This window comes from Lagopus muta, chromosome Z (assembly GCF_023343835.1).
Source record: "Lagopus muta isolate bLagMut1 chromosome Z, bLagMut1 primary, whole genome shotgun sequence".
NCBI classification, from domain to species: Eukaryota; Metazoa; Chordata; class Aves; order Galliformes; family Phasianidae; genus Lagopus; species Lagopus muta.
The window spans coordinates 28,447,450-28,471,521 of record NC_064472.1 but is presented as its reverse complement, the minus strand read 5'-3'; the positions used below and the strand labels follow the sequence as shown (position 1 = coordinate 28,471,521).

The following is a 24,072-nucleotide window of genomic DNA, read 5'->3' as shown; positions in this document are numbered from 1 at the left end:
TGCACTTGAGGACTTCACTTACAGGGACAGAAAGCTATTCCTGAAATGGAGTTGCATGGTACTCTGTACTCTTATGTAAGCACTGCTATCAGCACTAGGGGTTCAAATGGGAAAAAAAGAGGGAAAGGATGTTTGAGCACCTTTTTCTTAGCAGAATAAGTCTACCACAAAACAAAAAAAACAAAGAACAGGCATAATAAAGTGTATTTGCTATTTATCAGCAAGCCTCAGAGAGAGAGAAGTGGAATAGATCAATTTAATATACTACACGTGCTGCGTCCTCCAGCTATAACCTTTTTGGTGAGATTTTCTTCCAAACAAGCAGAGGGAAAACACATAAGCATCAGTGACAACTTAGGAAGCTGTGGATGTGTGTCCACCTCTGACATCTCTCCAGTGTATTCAAGTAATTCTGATAACCTTACACACACCAGGCTTATGATTTACATTCCACTAGCTGTTTTCTTTCTGTTTCAGAAAACTGCAAGTATTTTCATCTCTTGGAAGACTACACTTATTATAGACAAGGCAGAGCTGAAACTGCCCTACCTAAGAGAATCGTATCCTTCAAGAGCTGGAGGATAGCTCCCTCAAGACATAACACAGTAAGAAAAGACAAGACCATAATAAATAAGCGAGGTAGCAGAACACACAGGTTTAACTTAAAAAAATCCACTGGAACATCCAGGGACAAGTAACTGTGCAGAAGGGAACAGAATATGAACTTCAAAGAAGTGAGAAGTTAAATTAGACTTGACAAACTCTGGAGTAGAGAGGAATTGCTTTGGAAAGTACATCATGCTTTCCTTATTTATCCATAGGAAGCATACTGGCAGCATGCCACATATGTGGTCTACAAAGAGGTAAACACTAATGTATGCAAATCAAGTGCTACAAAAAACACATAACCATTAACACTGAAAAGTGAAACATTTGCACTAAAGGTCAGCAATACTCCTCTAAAATAAAGTAACTGATAGAACTTCAAAGACTTCCTTTCCAAAAGGCCTTCCCACAGTTTGTTTCTGAAAGTTCAAGCATTCAATACCTTACACTGCATTAGTGATTAAAGGCTATGACCTACTGAATGCAAAACTATGTTTCTATGTTTTATCTAATTTTGCTGGCAAGGAACACACAGCTGCTATCCATCATCTTACAGTAAGAAGAGTAAGAAGTACTTACTAGAGTATACATGGTTAGTTCTATTTTTTAGTATGGGTATGCCAAATAAAATCAAACATGTGCAACATTTTCTACTTCAGTACTCTCACTCATGGAAGAAACTAAACCATTCACAAGAGCAGCATAATTCCTCTTACAGTTACAACTATTTCTAAAAATTTTTTGTGCATGGCTCAACTGTATATAGCTAAACTGTTAGAAAAAAATAAGTAATCTTTAAGACTTTGAAATCAAACCACAATGCACATATGATTACAATAGAAAGTATTTTGATTATATTTCATGATTTAATTCTGTGTACTTCAGTATCTGATAAAATATTAGAAAATTAGAAAGTTTAAAATAAAAACTTGAATACTTTAACTTACACAGTTACAGAGAGTTTTATCTCTGAATTTAAGAGTTTTAAAAGTCTATGAAGTTGTAACTGCTGCTAAGAAGAACAACAAAGTGTACTCTATTCAACATGGAAATATTTTTATTTTTCCTTGCAAAAGCAGATTCAGTTACATATTAAAATAACTAAAGTTAAAATAGCTACTCTAAAAACATCTTTTGGAGATCTAGTTAATACCAAATATACTTTGCTTTTCTTTACATCCAGCTCAGACTGCACAAACTGCAGTGGTTCTACAATTCTCAACAATTCTACTCATTCAGATGTTTAACTTGATGTTTCAGCAAATGTTACCTAAGGGGTAAAATAAATAAATAAAAAATAAATAAGTAATTAAGGCCAATTTCTCCAGAATGAAATGATGCAAAACTTGGTTGAAAGAAATCCCTTTAAACTTAGTAAGCAATATGAAGGCTTACTCCAATCCAAACATTGCAGGTGCAGTGTTTTTACTGGGAAAAACAGAAGAAAAAAAATCACAAGAAAAAAACAGCTCTCCCTCAGTGCAATTCTGAATGAAATTTCATGCACTCATGTCATCAAGTTCTCTTGATGTTAATAGTTTTGTGCATAACTATTTCATGTATAATAAAGTTCATCAAGATTGCATACCCAAATTTGCTCACGATACTCCAATGAGAGGAACTGAATAAGCACAGAGAATAGATAAATGATATTTTGTTTGGAAAAAAAAAAAAAAAAGAACAGTGAAAATTCATTTAAATAATTTCTTCTTCTCACATACAAAGGATGGATTTTAAAGTTTTATAAAGACAAATTAGGACTTGATTATTTAGGCATGAATATAACAGAACTCCCAATATACTCACTATATCCAACCAAAAAGTGTGATTAGTGAATATTTTAATATTCTTTCTTGATACTGAACTTGCTTTCTTTGATTACAAGTTTCTTCAAGAAATTCTTGGTTTATTTATACAAACCAAATAACAGTATGTGATGTCCTCAAAATATTATCAGGAGCACTTACTCATCATACTTGATATGATAAATAGCTTCTTCAGTGTCCATACAGTCTGAATAAGATGTAGATGGTGTACTGTCCAAATTATTTGCATTCTCTCTAGAATGATCTTGACTTAAGCTTCCATTAGTCCTTTTGTAAGTATTACTGCTCTTTCCTTGAGCTTTACCATTCTTATGTCCCTTTGTTGCTCGGGTAACGTTTTCTATATGAGCTTCAAACCAGGCTCCAATGCTGACATCACGTGCATCCACCAACTCATTTATCTGAAAAGAAAATTCAATAATGAATTTATGCTTCTCTTGTACAATCTCAATTAAGAATAAATAAGGCAACTTACCATAAAACTGCTTAACCCTATTAACCTTAATCTGTACAACATTCAACAACATTAACTCATTTAGCTTGAGCAAGTGCATAGTGGCAGGACAAGGAGAAATGTCTTTAATTTGGAAGAGAATAGATACAGACTAGATATTAGGAAGAAATTCCTTAGTATGAGGGTGGTAAGACATTGAACAGGCTGCCCTGTGAGGCTGTGAATGACCTCTCCCTGAAAGCATTCAAGGCCAGGCTGGATGGGGCTTTCAGCAACCTCAACTAGTGGGAGGTGTGCCTGCCTGCAGCAGGGGGGTTGGAACTAGATGATCTTAGAGGTCCCTTCCAACTGATACCTTTCTATGATTCTACAGAACTCTATAACCTTGCCAATTGTTATGTGTTAATTCTTCACTCTGAAAACTTCATGCGAACTACTTCAAAATTTGCACCAAAATATGAAGATTGATAATGAGATAAATAATAATTGCTGCTGCAGTTTAAGTGTAGGCATAAAACTCAGAAAGAGTAAGTTTGCATTGTACTTTTCAATAGGATGGTTCTGGTTCAAACTGATACTACAAAATAACTCACAGGAACATAGAACAAAATATTGAATACAATCAACAAGCACGCTTTTAATTACTAAAGGAAAATACTGCATGCAAATAGAAATTATACATTTCTGGAAGGAAAATCCTAAAAGACTCCATTTTATATCTCTACATGAAAACCTTCAAATTAAAAGGCTCTGAAAGGACAAAGTAAACGCAGCAAACAAATCTGGCTCTTAGGGCTAATATGAGAGGTACAATACAACAGAACAACTACATAAATATCTGCGAGTTCTAAAGGATGTCACAGAACAGTGGAAAAAATAAACCAAGCAGAATCAATAGATGTGCCATGACAAAATGAAATGAAAAAAAATCATTCTGATTTTCACCAATCACTAAGTTTTAAGGTACCTCAGGAGATCTATAGTCCAAATTCCTGCTCAAAACAAGATTAAAATTGAACACATAAATTTGTCCAGCACTTTATCTGCTTGCTATGTCTCTCAAACTTCTAGGGATAGATATTCCATACCCTAAGGCAATATTTCAGCTCTTAATAATCCTTATAGTTAAATGGAATCATAGAATCTTTGGAGTTGGAAGAGATCTCCGAAGTAAAAAATTTATCCTTCTATTCAACCTAAATCTACCCTCTTTCAGTTTGAAACCATTTCCTTTTGTCTTTATTATCTCTTTTCAAAGCCCATCTTCTGTCTTTCATTCTCCTGTTTCGTACCTCAGTAAGAAGACTTTTGCATATTTTTGGAAGGTCCTTTCTCTCTCAAAGCCATCTCTTTCACAGGTTAGGTAAGACCACTGTGGTATTCTCTTTAAGATGGAAATGCTACTACATTGGACACCTCTGTGACCCCAGCTGAGCTTGCCAAGTTTATCAATACTTTTCTCATACTGAAGCATCCCACATTTGATGCAGATGGTGGTACAGCAAGGGGCAAGTTGAATTACACTTCCTCCAACTAGCTGGCTGCGCTCCTCCTGACAGAGCCAGTTCTTGTAGACGCACTGCTGACATCCAGCACTGCCATGGTGCACTGAAAACTGTTTAGCCAATATTACTACAGCTCCAGATGCCACTACAGCAAAGCCACTCCCAAACTGGCTGTCACTGCTCCAGCCTGCTCCATGGGAAAAGGTCAGCTCAATTCAAGTGCAAGACTTGAACTTCTTGAGGTTCAAAAGAAGCCCATTGCTCCTGTTTACACAGACCCTTCTGCATGGCAGACTTGACTTCACACCAGCTACACTACCCAATACATTGGTGTCATAGTCAAAGAATGAGCATTTCCTTTCCATCCTGGCCACCGGTAAAGACATTGAACAGAACAGCTCCTAGATTAGCCATCAAACAGAACAAGAAACAACTAACAATCCAGTTCTCAAGCCAGGTATCACTGACAATTCTCAGTCTTCATGAAAAGGAAGAGAAGATGAGAATTGTTTCACACACCACCAATTCTAAACTGTAATTTAGATAATATACAGTGACCACACAGAGGAACTGTTTAAATCATTATTTTAACCATTCAACAATAATTAGAACTTTTGGTTTTTTTTTGCAAATTAACTTCTACTTTTTTTTTTTTTTTAAAGTGACAGATTCTATACTGGCTACATCTTTTCCTTGGTAGTTGAAACCACAAAGGAGGGCACAAAGACTCATGCTGTTCCGAACACTGAGTAAGTAACACGCATATTGAGCCTAGCTGTAGACAGATAACCAGGAATGCACAAGACTTTGTTCAGTTATAAAAAAAAAAAGATTATTTCTTCCTATAACTAGATAACTCCTTATTGTCTGACAAACAATGCAAAATAATAAAATTAACCCATGTATATAGCCATCTGATGTCCCTTAGGTTATGGTCTTTTTTGTTGACTTTTATTAAACAAATCTTGTACCTCTGAATTACATTACTTGTCAGAATTCTAGAGTTTTCTGATTCTACAATCAGAAATCTTCTAGGCGTACCTACTTGTCATCTACAGAATACCTAACATCAAAATGATTGTACCCTTCCACCAATTATTTTCTTGCTAGATATACTAAAATTATAAAGCTGGCTCAAAAAGTTACAGTTTCACTGATAACTAAGGAGAAAGTGCTAGGTCTCCAGTATTACAGATGGCAAAATTTCCAGGCAACTTGATAGATCAGGTCTCCTTGACTATGTTTGTCAATACTACCATTCCATTTCGTTTTCCATTTTAATTCCAGGAAAAAACGGAGGAAAAAAAAGAAAAAAACACTTCAGAGAAACTAAATACCACTTAGCATTCCTCAAGATACTCTTTAATATTCCTTTTCTTTGATAAGCTTACTCTCTATGACCTTCCATTCCTCCAGTCTTCTCCCTATTCTATTACGTATAATCCCTAAGCATAAAGGGTAAAACATCACAATTGAAGAATTAGGTTTATTTTCGTTGTAATGGATGTAGACTAAAAAGAAAGCAAGGATGAACACAATCTTGTGTCCTAACATTTTAAGATGTCAATTTCACATCTCCCCCATTTTTTCCAACAATGAGCTATAAAACTAATTGCACAGAGTGCTGCTGGAATATATCGTAATTTAGCACTTAACATCTGAAATGTGGTGTAACAGTTTAAATCAATCTAACAGTTTCCCATCTGGATGACGGGTTTGAATATGAACATTCCTTCAAATGAGACAAAGACATAGAAGTACGGCATTTGCAGCCTTCTCTTCTCTTGCTGAATAATGTCCATTACAAAAAGAATAACAAGTACTTCTGAGGAAAGTACAATATTACCATTACCTGTACATATACATCCTTCTAAATACTCAGCTACCTAGTAAATCTGGAAATTGCCCATTTTCTGTTTAAATTAAGTTTCTGGTATCCTAAATGCAATCCTACATAACAATATGGAAAAATTTTGAAAGGTACAAGAACTATCAATAAAAAAGACATGATTACTAAACAAAGTAATAAAATCACATCCATTGTATCACATATGAAGTTCTAGTTTATCTCATACTGACATATATTACTATTAAAACTTGTATTTGATCAGATTGAAAATAAATAAATAGGGAAAAAGTCACACTTTTTCCACAGATTCCCTCCCCATGGATTTTTCTCCTCGGTTTACAGAAAGCACTACTGCTTCCCAGGTACCTTAAGCTTACTAGAGGACACAAATCACTTACTGAAAAACAGGTTTAGGAGAAAATATCATGTTACAGTTTAGGAACACACACAAAGGCTACAACAGCCTGGTACAGGAATACATGACTATAAATCACAGAATTGTAGGGGTTGGAAGGGACCTCCAGAGATCATCGAGTCCAACCCCCTGCCAAAGCAGGTTCCCTACAGCAGGTAGCACAGGTCGGCATCCAGGCAGGTCTTAACATCTCCAGAGAAGGAGACTCCACCACCTCCCTGGGCAGCCTGTTAAATGAAGTCATTTTAAAAAACCTAACTATAATACTACCCTCAAATAACTCCTGAAAATCAGATTACCTAATCAATATGACTGAACTTTGAAAACACAACACTCTCAATTAGACATGAAATAGTTAAAAATTTAAGTCAGTTCTTTAAATCAATTTAACACTAATAAAATATATCCATCAGTGAAGCTTCGTGAATCTGCACAGATACCTATAGAAGTTCAGTCTAATTTACTTTCATCCAAGCGGGAAATTATTTCAGATCATGAAAGATAGTAATAAAGACACACACCTATATATATAAACATGTATATATTTACATGTATACATATCTATATACGATTAAAAAAAAAACTTGAACAGTAAAACTAAACCTGAAAGTAAAAGATAAGTTTTCAGTTTTTAAAGCCTTACATACCTTGTACAATCCTATGCCAGGATCAATGAGAAACGAGCGAGATGATGTAGATGGCTGACTAGGCGATCCACTACTTGGTTTTTTTACTTTGTTCTTACAGTTAGAAATAGCACAGGGATTGACTTCTCCATCTTGATCAGTCACAGAAGCAGCAGCAGGAGCTTCAGATTCAGAACGTATCAAAAGCTGAACAATGTCATTGAGTCCAACATTGTAATCAAATAACGTGTGCCCATCTTCTAGCTGTCAAAAGAAAACAAGGTGGAATTTTACAACTATAGAAGTAAGTAACTGGTTTACAAATCTTTCTTTCATAGACAATAATTACACCATTAGACCATAAATTTGTGTCAAAGTTATTTAAGGGAGAAGCCAACTACTTCAGTTAAATAAAAGCCTGTGTCTTGAATAAATGCTGAGAGTGTAAAATTAGAAATAGACATTTTTACAGACTTTGGATCTTTTTTTTTTATAGAAGAAAAAAAAGCAGGAAGGATGAAGAAGCAGAAAAGACAGAACTAGGAAGGAATTCTCAATCCTCTCACTGGCAGTCTTCTATTACATTAAAATGATCTCAGGACAGACAAAAGAAGAGTGAAAGTTTATTCCTTTATCCTCTCTGCCTCTTCAAGGCAAAAACAAACACCCATATGAAAGGATGAAGTACAGTTAGAGACAAAGGCTGTACTCAAGATATGAGTCAGTTTTCCTTCCACAATGGTAAGACCTGTGTGAAAAAATAGAAATATATAATCAATTACTCTCTTTACTCCTGTTAACTACCACACCCACAGTGCACTGTAACACTGCAGTTACCTACAGTTGATGAAGCGTGCACTCCCCTAAAGCCCAGTGCACTGAAGTCACAAATGAGACTCCAGATGTTTCATTCATTGTTTGGTTACACAGTAGCCTAAAGCAAGCAGAACTAAATACAAAATAAGGCTACTGATTATTCTCTGTTGTACTCTCAATAGAACAACTGCTCCACATTTGACAACTACCAGAACTACCCAACTTCAAGTTTCCAAACCAGTTAGACAAAAAGCATACTGAAGATCTTGATGATATGCTCCATCAGTTTCAATTATCAAACAAATTGAAATCTCAAGTACTCTTCTACAGGTGACTGCCAACACTGACTCAGGTACCCAGAGCCCTAGAATTTCATACCAACTAGCAAGCTACTTACACAAATTCAACTAACCTTTCTCCTCCCACCATCTTGCAGAACCCCACACTTCTGACAAGTCTTGAACACAGAGGATACAAGAGTTCTTGCAGCTCTATGACAATCCATATTTGTAAGTTTCTCATACTACCAGAGGTCTGTGTTATTACTGTTAAGGTCATTGAAGTTTACAAAAAAAATGGGGATTCTTGCATTCAAAATATATATAAACCCAAAACAAATACAGATAACTATCTTGTAATAATATATTTGATGGGAAAAATGATACATATCTCAATGAATTTCTGGAGCTGCTTCTTCACATTATTCTTGGCTCATCTTGAAGACTCAATCCTCCTGCAAACAATTCGTTTTTGAAATGTCTTATAAAATTTCACCCTACATTTTAAAGTAAAAAGAAAATTCAGCAGTAGTTCCAGAAACTAGGCTACTACTGGAATAACAAATTAGATATTACTGGAGACAACATAACTTCTGCTTCATCTCGTCTATTCCAGCTAGACTGGACAATCTCTAGATTGTTAGATAATACAATCTCTGTTAGCATAATTTCCAGAATCCCATGGAATAAGGGAAGCTTCTGGCAACCAGTGTAGTGATGGGTAAAGTACTTTGCTTCCGGTACGCTGGAAATATATAGGCAATGTACAAGTGGGAACAAATAAACACCATTATCAATCCCTTTTTAAAACATAGCATGTATATGCTGACAGAAAATAAACAGTGCCACAAAATATCTGAAGTCTAAAGCCAAGTCGGTGAAGAGCTAAATCTGAACAGCTTGAATGTTCTACCATGATTAAGTAGTGTTAACAGTAGTCGAATGGTTTACGGGCTGGCTTGGCCCAGTTCCTTGACTAGTGGGGCACAGGGATCTGCAGATCCGCGTCTCTGGAAAGGGGAAACAGGGGATCCAGAATGATTAAAAACAGCGGCAATGATCTGAAGAGAAACAAACCAATTTACTAAATATGGAATCAGAATGCAAGATAAGACACTACAATACAATATAATACAGCATAGTTAGAATTGGAACTAATAAATCAAATATAATGAGAGAGAGTGTTTGAAAGGTGGAAAGGCTTCACCATAACACTGAGGTGAGACAAGCAGTCAAATAGCAGGGAGGAGAGCCGAAGGAAAAAAGGGCATCAGCTGACCCTGCCAGGGGTTATATCTCCTCTCTGACCATAAAGCGTTTTGGGGGATTTAGTTCTCCTCTTCCAGACAGGTGCCCGGAACTGTAGCACTAACTCTTTAACTCCCAGTGCACTACATGATGTTATGATGTGGAATACTGATAATCAAAAATCATAAAACCATGACAAGCACAAAATTCAATGTCTAGTTATAACAACCTGATCTAGCTGCCAATATCCCAGTTTGTTGCTGGGAAGTTGGGACAGATGACCTTTAATGGTCCCTTCCAACTCAAATGATTCAATGATTCTATGAATTGCGATTTATTTACCAATTATGACTCAGATTAATTTGTATATTCTGTCCACAAACTAGTTACGTCCATTAGCATGAGAAAGAGTTAAAGAAAGGGGAATGCTTGAATTATAAGTAGTCTGTCTAGGAATATGTACTATGTTCTGAGAGTCACGCAGATCTATGCTATGTCATGAATAGCCCATGTCATGAAGAAGAAGCCTTTTCCAACAACTCACACGCTACTTATCATACAACGACTACTCACATTCGTTAAAAAGAATTAAAGTAAGACCTGGTTAACATAAATTAAATGGTCAGACTAACCCAGTGATTTCCAAGTCATTTATAATAAATTAGCATTCTGCTTGCAGTTTGTTTGGTTTTTTTCTTCATTTTTTTTTACTTAGTTTTCTTTCCAGGAGTAGTTTATGATTATAGACTGATCTATGACTAGTGATGTCATGTTTAAATCTGAAAGCAAAGTAACAAAGATAAGATTACAGACTTCAAACGAGGCAGGATATGGAGTTTGGCATATTCAGGGAAAGAACATCTGTTTGTACCATGAGCAAAAACATATTCCTGGAATATTAGCAAAAGGTACAGATTTAGACCAAGTCAATGACTTGTAATATTGCCTTATTCTGTGGACAAGGGTGTTCTGTTTTAATGAAACAAAGCCTAATAAAAATCAAGCTCACGCAATTTGACTTACATTAATCTAACTAATGTGTGTATCTACAAGTCTACCTATACCCAGCATTATTGCATCACTGAGAATTGAAAGCTTAAGAGTAACAAAGTTGGAAAACAATCAGCATTTAAAGAGCTCCATGCAACAACCAGAACAATAAAAAACTGCAAGACAATGCTTCTTGAATTACTCTTGACACTATTCTGATGTTAACATAACAAAAATCTTTGCTAATAAGGTCATATCCTCAGACCTCTGCAGCAAGAGAACAATAACGTATCAAATCACTCTCCAGCCTATCCGTCCAGCCAGATCAAAAATTTTAAAACCATCCCAGAATACAATTTTTCTTAGCAAAAATAACCATCAGGAAAAAAAAAAAAAAAGCCCCTCCCCCCCAAAAAAGACCCCTCACTCCTCCTATTCACTGCAAACAACGCCCTATGTTATCAGAATTCATGGAAGCATTACGGAATTGAATCCTCCCAGAAATATGAATAATAACCCTCAGAAAAATTAAGTATCCAACATATGAAAGTAGAAAAATGTCTTCAAAAATATTATGGTTACTTGTTGGAATGGGTGCTGAACCAGTAATTCCACAGTCACCTTTGCAATATGCTCAGTTCTAAGAATACTTTTTGCATGAGTATATAAACTCATCCCACTGCGCTACATAAAGGTACTAACAGGAATCCCTGAAAATACATTTGCCTGGACAGCATGTTAAATGACAAGAAAGAAATATTTGTTTTTTTTTCCAACCACTGAGTGTTTAAGGACACTCCTGTTCTCAAGTTCATAAACACAAATGACAAGCAAAAGTAATCAGGCAAATACTAGACTGTCAAGCTATATCTCAATTTCTTAATGGGTTGTTAAAGCCTGCATGAAAGCAAAAACAACAAAACAGGCAATTTCAGTCTTTTTTTTTTTTTTGCCAGCTCTTCTTACACAACAGCCATTAGAAGTATTACTTAGTGGCAGATGCCACTTTCAGTTTTCATTCTCTTTGTGACTGGCATGCTTCAGAAGCATTTAAGGTCTCATTAAATTATTTAGAACAATATTGAAAGTGTCACCAAATAGCAGTTAGATTTATGGTATCTAGTAGCCCTCTTAAGATATTACAAATATCCTTAAGTACAGAAACAGATTATATCCTTCAGATCTATTTTCCTAGTGTTAGAGACACTATCAATTTAAAATACTCTTCTGTAGAAGGTTGTTATAAATACTTAAAAGTAAGCCAACACTGTGCTTATGCTACTACACAAGAGTGGCTGTTGCAATGCAATACTGGAACTGATACCTACCACCCATGTTAGAACCATGTCCTGTAACATCAGGCCGTAAATGACTTAAAAAGCATGCAGAAACTGCAGTTAAACTGGAAATGATCATGCAAAGTGCAGTATGTCATACTGCTTCAAAAAGACGTCCAATAAGGAACTCATATCATTAACATTCATATCAATAAATACCATTAATTTGTCTATAAGTACCAGCAGAATCACAGCTTATTTTGTGTTATACAACACACAGAGAAATCTTAAGAAAGCACGTAAACGTTCTGGAACACTGTTTTTTATCCGAAAGTGTGATCTAAGTAGCTAAAGCTCCTAGGTCGACTTAATCCAGTCACTCCACTTGGAAAACAAGACCTTTCATCATTCATAAAGGTGTGCTTTTGAGCATCTTCTGATGTTGTATTTTCCAAGAATTAGATCTAGCAATAAACTTGAAAGGAATATGGAATGCAATAGAGCTCTTTAATTAAAGCAGTAAATCGAAAAGTTAGGTGACATCAACCTTTTACACAGGTGTTACACACTCCCTACAAATTTCTTTAAGAAGAAAAGCAGAAGAGTAAACAGTTTAACTTCAGATTAATTAATAGACACTAATAGACATAGAAGCCAAGTTTGTTTGAGTAAATTAGAAGAATCTAAAACTTCCTCCAAGGTGCTCATTAAAGGCAATTAAAGTGGACAATCAGAAACTGGTATTTTCAGCCTGAAAATTGCTGTGTGTACTTTGCTCTTCTTGTATACAAGGTTGCTGAAATTGTGAATTCCACTTAGTGCTTTTACAGAGTGCTTGAAACACATCACCAGTCTGTTTCTAACAACAAAAAGCCCAGCTGAAAAAAAATACAATTTGGAACACTGAGTTCTGAACTAATGGGACCATCTCAGGTCAAGAAAATTTCAGTAATCTTTAGTACAGCACAAGGACTTAGCTTGTAAACCTCTGCCATCTGGATTTGCTTGTACTTCCAAAGCCAAAAAATAACCTGAACAATACTTTTAATCCAGGTGGTAAATTATATCCTACACCTGGATTATCTTGTATCTGAAGAAAATGATTTAAGATTCTGGGATATTTAAGTTCATGAAGTAACCATATTAAGGATTAAGACACTGTGAAGGTTATTAAAATGACTGTGTAGTGGCACTGTTTCTCCAAAAAAGAAAAAAAAAGCTGTCTTAATTGCAATGGACATAAAAGCTAAACAAAAAAGGAATTTATGGTAATTCTATTTGATTGGCTATGCTTTATATTAACTGGAATGTTTAATGCATACTGCTTTTAACTTTTTTCAACTCCAGAGGATCCAGTTCTTCATCAAAAACTCAAGTTTCAATAGTCACTGCCTGAATTTTCAAAGATTCTACCAAAACTCAGACACTAATAACTATTAGTCTCATACAAAAATTAACTGTATTACAGGTTTACTTTCCAAAAAACATTGGTCCTTCTTGGAAAGAAATACCAATGGAACTCCAAGTTGTCTTCATCAGGCTTTATGTCCACCACTCTCTAACAAGCTCCTTAGCAAAAGCATAACCCATTCTGAGGTGGAGAATTTACTAGTCAATAAAAAGAAAAAAAATCATTGCTCTGCCATGTTTATAGTCTGTCAACATTCTTAAAACAGAATACAAGTAGGTGAAATACTTGGACGTGGAGGTTGCCTGACAGGTTACAGATCCATACTCCTCCAGTATACAAGATGGGCAGGTTACATTTTTTTTTTTAAATGATAACTAAACAAAATATTTTTGTTTTAAGAATACAGACCAAACCAGGCTCAGTTCTGTCACTCTTGTTGCCAAGAGAATCACACTTCAAAGCAGTCTACAGGAAGAGGGCCGTTATTCCATGCACAAGTATAAATAAAATCACACCAGTACATTTACATGAATTAGTTTTTATCAGAGCATGCTCCTTTTTGACTGCTTGTGTGTTTTAATGGAACAGCTAATGGTCCGTTTCTTACCAAAGAAAAAGGCAGACATAATACTAGATGATATAAAAAGTCTTACTTATAGTCACTCATAACCTAGACATATACCATAGTTCTATATGGATTCCAATAGTATTCAGGAGAAAGTACACTCCAAGTCCTCTGACAGAGGACAATACAGTGAAATTCCAAATATTTAATAAAGTCCTTGTTTGAATCAAAATGTCAGTTATCACCACGCAAAGAGTGTAAATACTGTTTGTTCAACTCCATACACAAGAGGAAGTCTCAAATGCTAGAGAAGAGACACAACCTAGGCAGACTCCTGATGATTATATTGTCTGTAACTGCACCTCAATCTCAGTAAACGTACCATGATGAATGTACATTTGTCACCTGGGAACTCAATCAATGTGACTAACTTCTCTTTTCCTACTAAAATAAGCACTGAAGCCTATAGCTTAAGGCCTTAGCCTCCAATTAAAGGTTTTTATTACCATTGTTAGTAAGAAATTGTATGTAGAGTGTACCAGTGGTACCACTACATTTTACCTTATGGTTTGGACTATCATAAAAAAAAAATCCAGAGTACAAGATTACTGTCAACATGAACACAGTTGAAAGCTGCCAAAAGAGACTTGTCATAGAACCCCAGAATGTCCTGGTTTGAAAAGGACCGCAATGATCATGGTGTTTCAACCCCCCTGCTATGTGCAAGGTCACCAACCAGCAGACCAGGCTGCCCAGAGCCACATCCAGCCTGGCCTTGAATGCCTCCAGGGATGGGGCATCCACAAACTCCTTGGGCAACCTGCTCCAGTGTGTCACCACCTCTCCCTGAGTGAAAAACTTCCTCCTAATATCTAACCTAAACCTCCCCTACCTCAGTTTAAAACCATTCCCCTTGCCCTATCGCTATCTACCCTTGTAAACAGCCATTGCCCCTCCTGTTTATATGCTCTCTTCAAGTATTGGAAGGCCACAATGAGGTCTCCCCAGCACCTTCTCTAAACTAAACAAGTCCAGTTCCCTCAACCTTTCTTCATAGGAGAGGTGCTCCAGCCCTCTGATCATCTTAAACTTCTCGACTTCATCAAAAAAACCAAAGTGAAGGCAGCCACTCAGCCTCAACACACAATTCTTCAAGATTCACATCCAAAACTCTTACAATTTTTTTAAAGCAATAACTCCAGGTGTTGAGAATTTCTTCCTTTATCACTAGGCGAATGTGTGAGAAAAATACGTATCATAGCCTGAACAGGCAACTAGCCTGTAAGAGCTACTTAACTTTGGAACACAGGTAAACTGCTTTCAGTTTCTGAATTAGCTAGAAGAAATTTGGGAGAAACTGCTCTGTAGCTGTAACTCAGTAACCCTTGGTTTCTGCGAATGACCTTGCTTTCTTGAATGCAATTGCTTCTTGCAGTTACATATATGGCAGAAGGACTAAGGAGTTGCTTGGATATCCTAACGGCCATCCACCACCAGTATGTGCTGGGGGAGGCCCCAGAGTTGACAGACATTCTACCAGCTGGTCACCACTGGTAGCAACGACTTGGGGAAAGCTCAACTGCCAAGCCACCCCTGGTAACCAAGTATTTCTTTATTAAACTGATGAATATTAACTTGCCTTTGCATGTTTTCTTCAAGATCAGTAAACCTTCTGCAGAAGCACCAGCACTTCTTCATTAGAGCGGGATTAAAAAAACGTGTTAATTTATATAAAATTCTTTTCTTAGATGCAAGTCTCAATTCCATTACAGGAACAACTGTTCACTAATTTGTAGCTGGAAGATGAACTTAGAGCAGTAAGTTTTCTTCTTCAGTTCCCAGGAGTCTTCTAAGTAGGAAAACAAAATTTCATGGTATCTTCTGTCTGATACTGAGGATTACTTGACACTTGTAATAGAAATGAATGCCAAAAACATAAAGTTGTACTGAAATTCTAAGAAGCATGGAAAGACTCATCCATTTCTGTTATTATCAGACTACAGTTATCAAGTACCTCCTCTATGATGGTACGGACTTCTATAGCACAAGCAACAGAAGTTCAGCAACAGTGTTGCCAGGGAGTGCAGATGGTAATTTGCAGCTTTTAAGGACACTTGTAATGAAGAGTTAGTTGTTACCTGAACCTCCTGTAACCAATAACAAATCTAAGCAAACCTAACAAATATAAATCCTGATATAGCCTACCTTGACTCCAGCAAAGCCTCTGACACTGTCTGCCACAGTATTCTCCTAGAAAAAGAAAACCTGCCAGTCTAGAAAAGCCTGACAGGTCACTCTTTGCTGGGTGAAGAACTGGCTGGACTGTTGGACCCAGAGAGTGATGGTGAATGAAGTTAAATCCAGCTGGTGACTGGTCACCAGTGGTGCCCCAGGTGTCGGTACTGTGGCCGGTTCTGTTCAATATCTTCACTGATGACCTGGACGAGGGCACTGACTGCACCCTCAGAAAGTCTGCAGATGGCACCAAGCTACCAGGAAGAGCTGATCTGCCTGGGAGCAGGAAGGCCCTACAGAGAGATCTGGACAGACTGAATCACGGAGCTGAGGGCATCAGGGCAGTTATTTGCATGGAATTTATCAAGTGATTACAAATGTGCATCCAACGCATCTCCAGTTTTAGAGAAGAGAATTCTTATAAACAATACCAACATTTGACACTGGCAGGCAATCACATTAAGTGCTTTATGTATTTAATGGTGTTGAGGAAGGGAAGAAATTTGTTGCTTTTTGTGGGGGCTTCAGTCACAACCATTCAGTTTGCAAGAGCATCCACCTTAAGAAAAAAGTGCAAGTGCTAAACCAACACAGCCAGGTTCCATACACATACATGCCACAGAACAGAGCCCTCAAGCTAGCTGCTATTTCATACAAAAGCTGTTACATTTTACCAATTTCCTAATACAGAAGTCACTTAGTATAAAGTATTCTGCTTTTATTCTTTTTATTCTGTTTCAGCATTTCCCTCAGTCTGTTTAGGTGTCCAGAATAACAAAGCTAATGGTAGAAGGGACTGCGGAGTTGCCGTAGTAACTTTAAAAATGTAACAAGAAGTCAATTTCAGTAAACAATTTTGCAACCAAGGAAAACTGCTAATAGGACTGCCAAGTAAATTTTAAGTATAATCCATGAATGTTTCAGGAATTTCTCGAATGCAGTCTGACCACATTCGCCCTGAAGACTCCAGACTGTGCTCTTAAATCAAGCTACAGAGTTACTTACTACCTTGTTTTGTTGAAGAAGGACAATCACTCCCCTTCTAAGGCTTCTCCAAATTTATTTCTCCAAGATGTAAAGCTAACTGCTCAAATTGAAGACTTCTCACACCCGTACTCTGCCTGAAGCAGATTGGTTTTGGACAGCTTCAGTTGGAAATGTTTGCAATTTTCCAAACAAAGCTGGGAAGAAATTGTATTAAGTAACTCGATTGTTTTATGAATAGGATTGGCGCTCCCATTCTTTGGGGCAAAACTCAAATAAAGCTTTTCTGTCCTTCTGGAAATCCATCCAAGCTGTTAGTAATTAAGAAGCCTTCAAACATACAGTTTATAAACCTGAAACTTAAAAGTCTCATGAAACTCTGTCCAATTGCCTGTTCAATTAAAGACATATCCCACTGCTAAATTAATAACTATGTGTTTGTCTAAGGTTCAAGAATCAAGGCTGCTTTAACACAAGAAGGCTCACATGCAAACCTACAGTGCTTCTACTCCTGCTACTCCTCAATCTTTTCAATTTAATTTACAAAAACAAAATCCTAAGCACTTCAGAATCATAGCAGTGACCCAAAAAATTATACGTGAGTCAACTTCAACAGGTAGGAAGCAAGATGCATGCTGCTACACCTTTTTTGTGTATACGAGCAGAGATGCATTTCCTTTAATGAACCTGATTTGCTCACTTACTTGAATTCCAGTCTGATATCAAGGCACTGAATAGCTTTAACATTCCCACTTCCACCTGCTCATTTCACCAAATAGGTTTGGAACAACTTCTTTACCAAAAAGAGCAAGAGCCTAAAAAGCAATTTTTATCATTGCTTATATTGAGCTTACATAGCACAGTTTTGTTATTACAGGGACCGCAGGGATAGTCTCTGCAAGAAGTCACCAGAAACTGCTCCTATGTTTGATTGAGCCAGTTCCAGATAGCTGCAAAAGAGAATCACCATTGGTCAATATTAGTTTTGCCTCTATGATAACGTATTTAAGAAATACCAAAAAATTAAAAATTAAAAAAAAAAGAAAAGAAAAAAGGAACTGTAAGAGAGGACTGAGAAAACACAAGAAAAACAGCCCTGCAGACACCATGATCTAGGAAGAAATAAGAGGGTCAATGGAGAGGAATGTTATACAGAAATTGTCGCCATACAGCCCCTGGGCACCAAACAGAGCAGGTCTCTGTGCAGCCACGGGGAAGCCCACAGTGCAGTAATGCATGTAGCTTGAAGGATACTGCAGCCCATGAAGCAGGCCCTAGGCCTAAGCTTCAGCCCAATTGGGAGCAATCCCCTCCTGAAGGATAGACTCATCCATGTTGGAGCAGCTCCTGAAGTCCTGAAGAATACAGATTCTGTGGGAAAGCACCATACTGTAACAATTCATGAAGGACTGGATCCAACACAGGGTCAGTCCCACCACAGGAGCTGAGGAAGAGTAGAGGAGAGAGGAAGCAGAAGAATCAAGGCTGAAGTCAAGCTTGGGAAGAAAGGGGAGAAGGAGTATTTATAGTTTGTCCTTTTTTCCTTTCTTACTACTCTTAACAACTGACAATAAATCAGTCTTAATCAAGCCAAGTCTGTTGCCTGTGATGGTAACTCATGAGAGACCTCCCCCATCCTCAAACCAAAAATTTACTCATTTTCATCATATTTCCCTTCTCCTCCTTTTGCTGGAGAGAGGGAATGAGAGGCTGGCACCTGGCAACCACTTGTAGTTAACTCAGCACATTGATGCACGTACAAACCAGGAAGAAAAACACTGAGGTTCCAACATTCTTGCTTCTCTGCTCTGGTAAACACTAGAAAAGAGTCACACGAGATGATTGTCTCTGAAAGGACAACAGGCATCCACAAGTTTCCACAGAAATCAAATTGTAACAGGGTGGGAGGGAGTAATGAAAAAAGCAAAGACAAAATAATTTGTTATATTCCACAAAGAATGCATAATGCCATAGTACAACAGCATTTGTGCTTACTGCCATACAGAACCCAAGTTTGTACCCATACTCTTGTGGTCATTTGCACAACTTTCAGTTTTCTGGTGAATTTTCAAACTCAAACTTCATCATATCTTTTCCTGCTCAGTTTTTCCAGCATTACTCCTCAAATCCAGAAATCACACCGATGATTACTGTTTGGGCACATAGAAAGTCTGCCCTGTTAGGTCACGATGCCAAGAATTCATCTACTCTAGCATCTCTTTCATTTTTCATAACGAAAACTGTATTTTCAATATTCTCACTAGAAAGCGCTACACAAGTTTTCTAATTAGGACAGACAGACAGCATACTGCCAACAGTTAAACTGCTTTGTCTCAACTTTCCGACAGAGAAGCTCCATACGCTGCGTTGTAACTTAGGAAGTTTATTAGGTTGCTGCAGCACAGCAAATAGTTATGCATAAACTCTCCTACGCAATTTTACCTTAATCTACAGAAAAATTCCACTTCTTTAGCTGACAGTTTAGCTCTACAAAATAGATTCTCAGAGTCAGAGAAGTCTCTGCAGATCAAGTAAAGTATGAGAATAATACTGTTCCTGTTCACTCTTCAGTGCCACATGTGCACAGTAGGTCCTCTTGGCAGGAAGAGCTGAAAACAAATCTGTTCAATCATGCAGTGCTTTTCAGGATTATGCAAGGAAAAAGTAGTAACATTGAGTATCACATTAATCACAACGCTAAGTGTTCACCATTGGTCCCAGGGTATTTTAACCCTTAAGAGCAACAGATGAAGAACTGCTGATAGTTCCCACTTCAGTGTTAGAAGACCAGATCCCAGCAAACTACAGTACACAAGGAAAACTGTATAAATTGAATATGGACACTGCTAGTCCAAGAGATGCAAAATAAAAGCCAAAGCTTAAAACGGTAGTTGAAGCTGAGTTCATACCTACTGCAAGTTAAGACCACGGAGGTGTTGAAATTTAGCCCATAAACTGTGACCCACTTAGGTTTTTGTATCCATACAACCTCATACACCTCCCACTTTTAAAGAAAGGCAGTTATTTAACCAGTCGGCCTGCACCCAGTACTTTGGAGGTCCAAGCACCTCTACAAGGTCCCAAAGAGACTACATTAAGTACTGCCCAGCAGCTGGATCACAGTTCTACTAGCAGACCACCAAGATTAAACCATATCAAATGCTAAACACTTGAAATAGGAAAAGAGAGTGTAAACTAGATGTTTTTTTTCCAACAGATGCACTAATTTTCTTTTTTTTTGGTGTTGTTTACTTCAATTGAATGTTTTCTGTTTACTTCAGATTTAACTGAAATATCCCCTTTATCCTGATTTTATCATGTTATTGAGAGAGTCGCAGCTGTTTACACTTTCCTTTGCTCCTATCTCTCTCTACGCTCAGTTTTACTTGTGCAAGAGCAACACTTTTGACCTTTTTTCTACTTACTAACGCAATGGGATCAGAAAAAGCAATTCATAACCAGTAAGAAAACTTCAGACTTTATTGTAAGAAAATGGACATCCACAGTCACGGAATTAGTAAAGCTACAAAAAAAAAAAAAAAAAAAAAGCAAAGAAATCCCTTCTCCTTTAACTCTTTACTAAACATCATCCCAAATGAGGCCTGGGCTGAATGAAGTAAACACTGGACTAACAAATGTTACTAACATGTACAAATGCAGGTGTAATATTTCACTGTTCTGCCATTCAGTAAAGACATCTGCCCATGTAAGCACCGAAGCTAGTTACTCCAGCCACTGGCAGATGATGCAAAAGGGCACAGTTCACTACTGGCTCTCTTCCCTGCTTCTCAGGGAAGCTCTGTGTTCCACAGCAAATCCTGTGCGGGGGGATACACTGGGGCAGCAGAAGGTAAGCAAGTTACACAACATCAGGGTCGACGTTCCTTATTTGGCCCCTTTTGAGAAGCAGGAGACTGTCCACGATGTTCCTGATACGCACTGTCTTCAAGTACTCAGTCCCATCAACGGGCACACGCAGGGTCTGCCCAGAGCTTTAGAAGCCAGGCTTCACACCGACCCGCTGCAGCTCACCTCCTGGTCATCTCTAAGAGAAAAAAAATCCCTACGCCTTACTTTATTTTTTCCTGGTGGTACAAATACACCCCTCGTCAGTCGTATGGCACAAGCCTCAGCGCCGAGCTGGAGCTAACAGTGCGGCAGCGCTCTGCGGGAGAAGCCGCACCTCGAAGCCACGCTCCGGGAACACGCCGCACACCCCCCCGCGAGATGATGGCTGCGCCTCTCAGCAACCGAGCGCCGCGTACACCTCCTAGTTTATGTAATGCAGCACACAAGGTTACACCCTTCGGAAGGAACACACAGCCCGAGGCGACGTATTCCACTACAGCACATCTGGAGAGGCGGCGGCAGCGCGCTCCGGACCGGCGGCGCCCCGGTTCGGTCCGGCGGGGGCCCGCGCAAACCAACGGCCCGGCCCGGCCGGTCACGTGGCCGCCCCCCGCAGGGAAACGGGAGCGGCGCCCCGGGAACCGCTAAGCGCCGCGGTTCCCAGCCGGCGCGTCGGACGGGACCTCCGGGCTCGCGGTAACGGCCTCGGCAGTAACGCGGGAAGCCCCGGGCGCCCTCGGCCACCCGTCACTGTCACGGAGGTGCGGCGGAGGCAGGGGCGGAGGAGGAGCCTCCGCCGCTCAGGTGGGAAAACACAAACACAAAGGGCCCCGCCGGCACCTGCCGCCCCCGGGAGCGGAGCGTCCCGGCAGGCGGCCGCCCGTCTCCCCACCCCGGGCCCGGCGGGACGGGAGTCGACGACTGCCGACGGGCGGGCGGGGCGGGAAGCACACAAAGAGCCGGCCGGGCCGGGAGCGGGGGGCGCGTGGAGCAGTCCCTGCCCGCCGCCTGAGAGAGGCGGTCCCGCTCACCTGCTTGCCCCGGTAGAAGAGGCGCTGGCGGTCGGGGCTGACGCGGAAGGTCTCCTGGATCTTCTCCCGCAGGCACTCGATCTTGGTCAGCCGGCTCAGGTCGTCGATGGTCTGCGTCTCGGTGCCGTCGATGGTGCGCACCTGGATCCACATGGCTCGTCCGGCCGCTGCGCGGGGAGGCAGGACGCGGCCGCTCCGCCGCTCTCGGGGTGCGCGGCCGTGGCGTGTGAGGCAGGAGGGGAGGGGGCCGGGCGCGTCCCCGCTCTTTGTTCGGATCGGCGGGGCAGGGTTTTTAAATCGCGCGGAACGGGCGCGAGGTTCCCCGCCCGCCGGGCCGCCGGCCCCGCTCGGAGGGGACACGGGGAGGACGGGACAAGCCGAGACGAGCGGCTCCGCTCTGCGATGGGCCGCGCCGCGCCGCCCCGAGTCAGCGCGGGGCGAGGCGCGGCCGGGCGGGAAGCGCCGCGCCGGGGCTAACGGGCGCCGCCGAGAGCCATCTCCCAACCCCGGGGAGTGTTTACCAGGCGCCGCCGCTCTCACATGGAGGTCACGGCGCCAACGCCGCTCTCGCGAGAGCCGCCGGCCGCGGTCGTAAAGAGACAACAACACCGGGGCGGGGGGGGAGTGCGAGGGAAACGGGCAGCGCCACGCCCCCTCCCGCTGCGCCCGGGCCGCCGGCCCTCGCGCCGCATTCGGCGCCACGCGCGGCCCCGCCCCGCCCCGTGCGCCACGCCCTCTGCGCGGGCCCCGCCCGCCGGCTGGCGCGAGGCGGCGGGGGGAAGGGTTGGCGCGCTGCGGGGAAGCGACCGTTACGTTTCCATGGCGGTCGCGCGGGACGGCTAGCTGCTCCGTCCTCCGCCCGCCGCGGGGTTCGCCGTCTGCGAATCCGGCCCGGGGTTGGCGGCGCTCGAGGGGAGAACCGTGTTTAGGCGAGGAGTAAAACAGGGGGACGGTAGCACGCGAGCCGCGGCGTTTCTGAGAATGTAAAATCTCGACTTGGCCCCATGCACGGTCCCTCCAAAACGCAAATTAGGCCGACCGAACCCGTTACGTGACACACAGGCAGACGTGTGTGGGCCGGGGCAAGGAGCAGCAGTCCTCATTTTTACCGCGAATCCGGTACCGGTTCACTTGCCATCAAAAAACTTGGTGATTCTACAACTTGACGTCAGAAAAATGGAGATCTGCCATCCTGCCGTGGTTTAACCCCAGCAGGCAGCGGCACCTTGCAGAAAACCCGTGGGCTGAGATTAAGAGAGATTAACAGTTAAAGCAAAATCTGCGCCACAGGCAAAGCAAAATCAGAAATTAATTCAGCACCTCCCATCGGCCCGCAGATGGGTGCTCGCTGCTTCCGTGACCGCAGCTCACATTAGCATCACTTGGGAAGACAAACGCCATCACTGTGAACGCCTTGTGCCTTTCCTCTCTTATGTCACCCTCATACCTTCCATTGCTGAGCACGGCCACGTGGCACGTAACGCCCTACAGCTGGCCTAGGCCGGCTCTCGCGTCTGTGCCCCCTTCTGGTGTCTGGGCACCCCCAGCTCCGCAATGGAGACACAGTGCGAAACAGAAGGTCGTGACTCTGCAAGCGCTGCTGTAAAACAGAGCTATGTTATCTGTGCTGTTTTGGTCAGAGAGCTCAAACACAGGAGCTCTTGTGAGGAAAATTAACTATTGCAGCCAAAAGCTGTACGTATATATACCAGCAAAATGATTCGATGGAAATGTGTCTAATAGAGAGCTCAGGAGAAACTAGGAGATGGGTGAACGATTGCATCTGGGAGTAATTCAGAGCATTTTTATTGTCTGAGTGGTAACGGGATTAAAATACAGAATTATTAAATACAGACAGGTCTAGAGGACCCCTGTGCATTTTTGTGGCTTCTTTGTGGTAGGTGTTGAAAATGTCACTGACGTAGTACTGAGTCAGAGGGAGGAACAGATCATAACCAGTGTTTATTAGGAAGCCTTTCACTAATTAGACTTCTTATTTATAGCACATAACTGCACAGTGCTCACTGTTTCTCCCTCACAGAGAGCACACACGGGGTTACCCAGCTGCAGTAGCAGCAGAAATCCCATCCCTGGTGCTCACGGAGCA

General features: G+C 40.6%; 1 protein-coding gene across 1 annotated transcript in view; it reads right to left on the bottom strand.

Annotated features, from left to right (window-relative positions):
- The window catches only part of UHRF2 (ubiquitin like with PHD and ring finger domains 2), a 75,166-nt gene extending 52,724 nt beyond the window's left edge, over positions 1-22,442 (bottom strand). The window contains exons 1-3 of the mRNA XM_048930577.1: positions 21,966-22,442; positions 7,303-7,545; positions 2,574-2,833 (exon numbers count right to left, since the gene is read on the bottom strand). Of these exons, the coding sequence (XP_048786534.1) occupies positions 2,574-2,833; positions 7,303-7,545; positions 21,966-22,118 (656 nt within the window). The 5' untranslated portion in view covers positions 22,119-22,442. The remainder of the gene's footprint in view (positions 1-2,573; positions 2,834-7,302; positions 7,546-21,965) is intronic.
- Positions 22,443-24,072: the final 1,630 nt, after the last annotated feature.